Source organism: Pectinophora gossypiella, chromosome 12 (assembly GCF_024362695.1).
Source record: "Pectinophora gossypiella chromosome 12, ilPecGoss1.1, whole genome shotgun sequence".
Taxonomy (NCBI): domain Eukaryota; kingdom Metazoa; phylum Arthropoda; class Insecta; order Lepidoptera; family Gelechiidae; genus Pectinophora; species Pectinophora gossypiella.
Window position 1 is genome coordinate 8,863,976 of NC_065415.1, and position 8,397 is coordinate 8,872,372.

At 34.8% G+C, this 8,397-nt stretch overlaps 1 protein-coding gene across 5 annotated transcripts; it reads right to left on the bottom strand.

Moving 5' to 3' along the window:
• Positions 1-1,137: 1,137 nt before the first annotated feature.
• Positions 1,138-4,064, bottom strand: LOC126371366 (uncharacterized). Of its 5 annotated transcripts, none has more exons than XR_007566994.1 (5): positions 3,581-3,775; positions 2,806-2,878; positions 2,640-2,691; positions 2,056-2,181; positions 1,138-1,315 (listed from the first exon to the last, which is right to left on the bottom strand). XR_007566994.1 is itself a non-coding variant. In XM_050016674.1 (5 exons), the coding sequence occupies exons 1-5, from the start codon at positions 3,376-3,378 to the stop codon at positions 1,253-1,255; spliced, it is 378 nt and encodes a 125-aa protein (XP_049872631.1). In that variant the 5' UTR covers positions 3,379-3,506; the 3' UTR covers positions 1,138-1,252. The 5 variants fall into 5 exon arrangements, 1 of the variants encoding a protein (XP_049872631.1); XM_050016674.1 differs by lacking the exon at positions 3,581-3,775 and adding an exon at positions 3,315-3,506; XR_007566995.1 differs by lacking the exons at positions 2,806-2,878; positions 3,581-3,775 and adding an exon at positions 4,041-4,064.
• Between the last annotated feature and the right edge of the window lie 4,333 nt (positions 4,065-8,397).

Consider the following 8,397-nt stretch of genomic DNA (forward strand, 5'->3'; position numbering starts at 1 on the left):
GGAAGTCAAAGTGAGAATTGGACCAAAATTGTCACAGTTGTTAAAACTTCGCCGAAGAATAATTAACACATGAGATTGGCATGGACGCTGAAAGTAGGTATCTCTAAAAAACTGCTCCATTTAATAGCCTTTTAGACACATCAAAAAAAGTACCTTTAATAGAAGCAATAAACTAAATAATTAGACCTCAAAGATTGCAAGATAGACAGATTTGAAGGAAAAATTTACATTCTCATACAATGTAGGTAGCTGCTTCTTTCTAACGTTGTTCTTTAACAACCTTTAACTACCTTTGTGGTCAAAGACACATTTTCAATAAAAAAAATCACGCTCATAATCGCTAACAGGGTAGACATAGCAACAGTCTGAAGACAAAACTTGCAGTCACTTTTGGTATTCATATTGTAATGAAGGAAAAAGTTATCTCCAAACACTGTTGGTGATTCATACTATAAGATGCTAAAATAAAATCTGTCTGTCTTGCAATCTTTGAGGGCTAATTATTTAGTTTTATGCCCCTATTAAGGGTACTTTTTTGGATGTGTCTAAAAGCCTATTAAATGGAGCAGTTTTTAAAAACACTTTCAGGGTTCATGAAAATCTCATGTGTTTATTATTCTTCGGCGAAGACTTACAACTGTAACAATTTTAGACGAATTCTCACTTTGACTTCCAACTTCCAATGACTTTTTTATCTTTCATTCGATTGTTTTTATTTTTTCACCTAGCGATACACATACTTAGGCATAGTTATGAAGCAAAATAATTAGAAATTAGAAAGAAAAAATTAGAATTATTAAGAAAGGGATAGCGACAAAATGATGATTTCTGAAGTAAGATAGAAAATCAAGAAAAAGGTGTAAAATGGGTCATATCTCCTAAACCGTAAATAATCGCTGAACATACACGGGGGTGTTTCTGGTAGCTAATGAGCCCCTCCATCAAATTTTTCATTTTGAACGTGAACTTTTGGGCCACCCTGTATATTGAAACAAATAAAATCAGTGTTAAATTAAGTGTTTATTCTAATTTGTATTAAAAAAAAAATATTTATTTACTAGCTGTGCCGAAAGCCGTTTGACCCGCATGGGTTTTTAGTTTTCAGGGAGTTATTTCTATTTGTAATTAAAATCCAACTTTTAATTTTAAAACGTTTATTAATTAATACATGCATAATCACAAAATATATTAATACGGTATGGCACTTGCCTTTATTAGAAAAACCTTCATTTTCAGTTATTACAGTTAGTCATTAAGTGTTTTCTTGAACATTTTGCTCCTTTCCGATCACCCCCTCTTTGCTTTTCGGTAGAACCTGCAAATGACAAAATATAAAAAACTATTAAGTATGATAATAAATTACTAAAAAGAAAAAACAACCATTAATACCTATTATAGTAAGCTTAGAGATGAGCCAATTTTCCAACGTATCCGAAAAGCGACAGTGTCAGTGATAAAAATGTATGTGATTGACATAAGGTCTGTCACTGTCGTTTTACGTACTTAATCGTTTGCAACTTGGCTAAAACCCCATAAAAGCTAGTTGGTTTGCATAGGAGATAACTCTAGAAAAAACTACATTAAGCAAATCAAAAATATATCTGTGGTTGTTATGATAAGAGGAAAATGACGGAATAATTATACCATAAATACACAGGCACTGACTATTTCAGAGAAACTTTACCACGCGCCGCTTCCAGGTTAGTAGGTAAATACCTATATCAATCTAGAATACAAATACTGAAAGGATATTTCGGCATACAAAACATGGAACGTTTTCAGCTGCTTAGCTTCCCGGCCAAGTCGTAAATCAGAAATGGTACTAATATTTTTTTTTTGCCCAAAAGTAAGATGATCTGTGCGTCGGAGGGCACGTTAGGCAGTCGGTTGCGGCTTAATTAAGTATGCAGGTATGTCGTCGTTACATGAGGCATGTCATGGACCTATAGCGGCTCAGTAGTAACCCTGATACCAGGGTTGATGAGGTCAGTCAATTATTGTCTCAACCCACACGAGAGAAGAACTTTAGTAGGATACGGATAGGTACATACGAACCTTCAAGAGAATGTGTCTCATGTTGACTACGACGAGAAGATATCCCATAGTTTCTTGAAATATTTTTGCATTTCTGGTCATTCTTCCACTGGGTTGTACTGGATTGGGTTGCAGTATTAGTGGAATCTGTTAATTGTAACATAATGGTTTAAATACATTGTTTGTAGGTAGGTACATAATAGACGTTAAGCAATAAAAAGGACCCATTACCAAATCACCCTAAAAATTAGACACAAACCTAGATATTTTATCGTTATTTAGATATTAAATAGAAGGTTAGTACCAATGCGTTAATAATAAAATGTATATCAAACTCAAGCGCACAAAATAACAACAAAATCAAGGGTGTTTTTGCAAAAGTTAACTTATATACCTAGGTAGATAATTCACAACCAAGCCGAAATACTACAGTTGATCCAGGTGCTATGCCAGGTGATAGCGAATGTACAAAAACGGCACACCCCAATTTAAATAGGTAGTTAGTTTATAGATTAAAAGCACCGAATAGGCACATAGGCATGCTTAGTTTAATAATTAGTACAGAGCAGTGCAATCATCATCACGCATTAACCAAACCAACTTACGTCAAGTAGGTCGTCAGGTAGGTAGGTAGGTAGGATCTGCTTCTGTGTAAACCTTACAAAACAAAATATTTATAATATTAATAGTCTAATAAATAGTAATATACTAAGTAGGTAAGGTAATAGGTACCTAAAATCTAGCTAGTCTATTTATAAGTAAATAACTCACCATCTTCGATTTTGTCGAAGTTGAGCATACGTATAATCCTTGGGTTTTTTACTTCCACACAAAGATATGCACGCTTCGAGTAGCCACCATGAACAAATTAAATAGAGAGATAATTATTACATCTATCCAACATTCGTCAATCATGACTTTTTATTCTAACAAAAATCGACCTTATTATTACTACAATGCGATCGTTATTTGTAGCGCCGTATGCTGACTGACGGAATACCGTGGTAAAACTACGATCACAAATAGACAATCAGCTTTCACTCTACAAATAACGATCACAGTACAATAATAATAAGGTCGTTTTTTATAAACTTCGTCGGCAATAATTTTGTCTATAGGTGATCTTGGTTTTACCGTGGTAAAACCACAATCAGCATACGACCCTACAAATAACGATCACAGTACAGTAATAATAGGGTCGATTTTTGGTTGAATAAAAAGTCGAGATTGACGAAAAATTGGTGGATAGATGTAATACCTCTCTTATATCTTTCTAATACCTCTCTTTGAGTGTGCAGCCCGCCGCCGCTGGCACGGCGTAAGTACAGTAACCAAATAAAACATAGGGATTTACGCTAGTGATAAGTAAGTATATTTACTTAGGACATTAATAAGTAGTCTATATTTGCAGGTAATTAGAATAACACGACAAATGATTCAAATTATTGTCTTTAAAAGAGTTGTATTCATATTTACGAAGAGTATAGTGTAAAATATATCATCGAAAAATGAAGATAAATGAAATAACGTAATAGTAATATCAAACCTTGCTTGGAAAAAACTACGTGATTATATTTACACCAAACCGTTACACTAAAAGATTCGCAGCATAGGCAAGTAGCTGGAGTTACAACAAATAGTAACGCTAAAACATTCGTGGAATAACGAAGTAACTAGACGTACAACCACTGTCGTGTCGTATAATGTCGTGAAACATGTCAGTACGTTTACTTACGACTCGACCATCCTAAAAAACTTTCGTGTAAAATCGAAGTAAGTGTTATTATGACTTTACTATATGGGAAAATACCAAAAAAAAATCACGTATTTATACTTACTTTCTTATTATGGGGGAAAAATATTTTTATCAATGTTGCACAATTTCATTGTTTTTGTAATAATTTCTTCATTTTTACTGATATCTTAATGAAAATTTGTGAGAAGGTGTATTCGTGTACGCTGAATTGAATGGTGCAATAAAAAAAAAATGTCGCTAGTCCACTTACTGCGTTTTTCCACGGGGGGTGCGATATTACGAGACCAGTTTTTTTTGACGTGACTTATTGTAGATTTGCGACAGATGGCATTAACTACTTGGCCGGAAAACGAGACTAGTAAAGTGTTTCTTTTTAACCTAAAAAGTTCAGTGATAATTGCTTTTTATTTGTTGTATGAAAATAATTAAGTATAAAATTACTTATGTGAGCTTTTACAGACACTCGAAGTTTTGTGTTCTGTGTTACAGCTATCAAAAAGTAACAATACCTAGGTAAGGTATTGTAAATGTACTTTGGCAGATCTAGTAATTTTTACCGCGCATTGAGACGATTGTAAAATGATGGTGCTAATTCCTGTAAACACCATCTAATTTTATTTTAAGTTATATCTGTCATTTTCTTATCCGCCGCAAAGAAAAGGGACGGGTTATCGACAAGCATAAAATTTATGGAACACACGTCAATTTTAAGCACAAATCTAAAACAACCGTCTAAAAATTTTGCATTAGCCAATAACCCGACAGAATTATGTTGACAGCACACGTCAAACGGTTTGCATACCAGCGAGATCCCTTTTGATTCGCCCGGGTTATTCATTCATTTACTCATTCTTCCTAAAATTAAGAGCTGTTAATCATCCGTCCCTTTTCTTTTCGGCGGATAAGAAAATGACAGATATACTTAACTTAAAATAAAATTAGATGGTGTTTACAGGAATTAGCACCGATATCTTATTAAAATATAATAATAATTGTACTGAACTGGTCGTTCTGTTTGATAGTATATACTTATATAAAAAAAACTAATCTTACATAACAAATATTGTAAGTATACAGAGTGTTAGTGATATTGTAACGAATACTGAGGGGGATGTTTTAAATCATTTTCAGTTCCAAACTTTTGCGACGGAAAATGCCACTTGATATTTAACTCAGAATCGTGGTCTGAATCATCCCTCTTAGTTCTTGTTACGATATCACTAACACCCTGTATAATTTAGACTATAATTATGTATAATATCATTTAGACAACACCCAATGAGAGTTTAATTCTACATTCATCCTAGATACGAAATATCAATTAATTTGCGAAATATTAATTATTTTGTATTTATCCCCTAAATCTGATTAAGGCGCGAATTGTAAAAACTATTGAATAAGATGAACTTATGACCTGTTGTAGGCATATAATTCTCTGACCCTGGCCTTGGGCACTAAGCCCACCAATCACTACATAAATTTTGGCCTTTCAATTTCTTGATTACGGTGTGGGCTGTGATTAGGCCACTAATTATTAATAATACTACACTATATGCCTCATAGATGTATGAAAATTTAAATTAAAAAGAGTACCTACGTATACCTAATCAATGGCGAAAATGATGACAAGGTAACACAACGACAAATTAATAAATATCATTTCAAAATTGAAATAATTTATTACTTAAACATTTTAAAACTATAATAATAGGTTTGATTTTTCGAATAAAAACAGCTGCCGTATCTTCTCAGCCCTTTACTTTGTTCTTGGCTTGATCGTAAAGTTCTTTCGCAGTGCCGAGGGTGCCGATAACAGTGATGCCAGTTTGCTGTAAAAAAGAAAAAACATTCTAAATTCAAAAAATATCATTTCAATTTCTTTGAGTTGTCTTTGATTACTTGTGGCTCTGCCCACCCCATTAGGGATAACGGGCGTGAGTTTATGTATGTATGTATGTATCATTTCAATTTAGTCTAAGTAATTGTTGCTTTCCTTCCAACTGCTGACCTTGGATAGTGTGTTTAAGCCATAGAGGCGGCCAATCAGCTCGCGACAACACAGTCATACTTCAGAACCACGATACCGACCCCGCGGCGTGGTCGACGATTTCCCTCATACAGCGCTTATCGCTATCGGCCCACTAGGGTCGATTAAATCTTTCCAATATATTCCTCTCAGACGACGTCCTTGGCCTGTTGTCTTACATTTTGTACCAGAAGAGAGCCCTTAGCGCTCCCCATTTGTCCGGTCAAGTAGTTAACGCCATTTGCGGCTAATGTGACGTCAAAATAAAGATAGTGCGATTAACTACTCAATAAAATGTTTTATCGTTTTAGTTGTATTGAGTATTTCTCTTAGTGTTTAGTCTCTTAGGCGTGAAACGGTAGTATTCATTTGTAATTTTACTATCGATTTGGAATATACTTAACAAAAAATTACTTACGATAGCTTTCAACCCTTTCTTGATGGTAGCGGCCTTGACGGGCGCGGGCCGCGGCGCGGCTTGCGCGCTCAGCAACAGCGCCAGCAACGCTAGCAACAACACCGACACACTGAACACCTTCATATTTCACTGTAAATTGTAAAAAAAATATACCTTGTCAGCTTTTAAAGGCTCAGTAGTAACCCGAACATCACCTGTTGAGGTTGGTCATTGACCTTACAACCCACACGAGAGAAGAAGATAATTGTAAAAAAACCATGCGGGGAATTTCTTACGCAGTTTCATCTTCTCGGACATAACATGTTACGAAGTGGTATAAAAGTAAAAATATTTTAAGTACTCACCTACTGCTTTACTGCACACTGCAAGACCTACTGCAAGCCACAGCCTACTGCAATTAAAATGATTTAATGTCCCACAAACTCATCACTTTTATATCTTCACAGGGTACTAATAACATCATGACGTAGTAAAGAAATGTAAAGGAATTTGTCCTCATATCCTCAAATATTTCCGTAGTTCAAATTCCATAATGCAACTTGTTGACGTCACTTCTTACGCATAGGAACCACGCTATGGTGATGGTTTCCTGTACGCTTTTATTTAGCATAGCAAGCTTTTAATGAAATTTCAAACCACAGCTTATCTTGTCAATAGTTTTACTCATGTGGTAGAAGTGATTACATACGTTATATTAATTATTAATTTTGACCAATTGTGTTGAATTCATACAAAGTCAGGAAAGTAAAGGCTCGAAGATTATCCTGTGCGTCAATCCGTATGATCCATATATGGTATGCATTCCTTGGGATTACTTGAGGAAATTAATCATGATTTGGTTCCTGCATTTCTGTCTAGTACGTCACTAAGTTAGTATCCCATGAATAAAGTGTTGATATATAAGTGTTGTGTTGTAATGTATTAAAACACTGTAGTTGCAGCAGTCTTACAGCTTGTATTGTAGTGTGCAATATAGCATCGTGTAAGCATTAAAAAAACATTTGTCTTGTATTTAGGAACATCAGACAATATCACTTACCTACTTATTGAAAATCAAGATTCCATTTTAGTTTAGTTACATTCCATAATATCATCCAAATTATATTCTAATTTACTATCATTTCGTGTTATAGCTGAGGAAAAGAATCGTCGCAAGATACTTTCAACAACGTGTTTTTTTTTTAATTTACAGTGAACAGTAGATCATCCAGTATGAAATTATTCAGTGTGTCGGTGTTGTTGCTAGCGTTGTTGGCGATGTTGCTGAGCGCGCACGCCGCGCCGCACCCCGCTCCCGTGAAGGCCACTACCATCAAGAAAGGGTTAAAAGCCATAGTGAGTGGTTTTCGAACCATGACCGTAACTGTATGAGACCCGTCCCCCCTTCCAATAGATACTTTATACGTGTTAGTGCTTTCATTAGTATCTGTACAAAGATAACCAATTATTTTGAACTCCAAATTCTATGGGTTTTAGAAATAAAATTAAAAAAATAGTTTGTCGAAATTCGAAATTGGTTGAAAAAATGATGTACGGTCACGAGTACTAATATGTATACACTTTGCAACCATGTCACATTAACTTTTTTGACAAATTAAACTGTAATCCTCATTAAATGTCAAATATGATAGTGCGACAGGGTTCTAAAGTGGGTACATGATATAGCTCATGACTGTACCAGGCGGTACCCAAAATCCTACTTAAAAACCCGAATTCTGGCTAAACCCCACGTATTTCGAGAAAGTCGCCATAGAACAAAAATGTCAACTTACTAAGACGCTTCGAATGAGATATGTCTGGAATCTGTTGATTGAGGGGGACGCTTTGACTCATCGTCCTTTCGTATTCAAATTACAAACAGAAAATATACTCTGTCTAACTGTGTGTTGCCTTTCACGCCTTAACGATACACATAAATAGGTCTAAACTCAAATAGAAATCTAAAATAGGTACTAACAAAATGAATCTTACATAAGTATTCAGTCAAACATCAACTGAAATGTGGGTAGATGGATTGGCGTGAAATTATAATAATATGAAACCACATTTTTGCAAGTCAACAGTTGAAACGAGCAACGACTTAGTTCAATCAATCAATCAATCAATAATACTTTATTGCACAAGAACATATATAAAGGACATAAACATACGAATAAAACATAA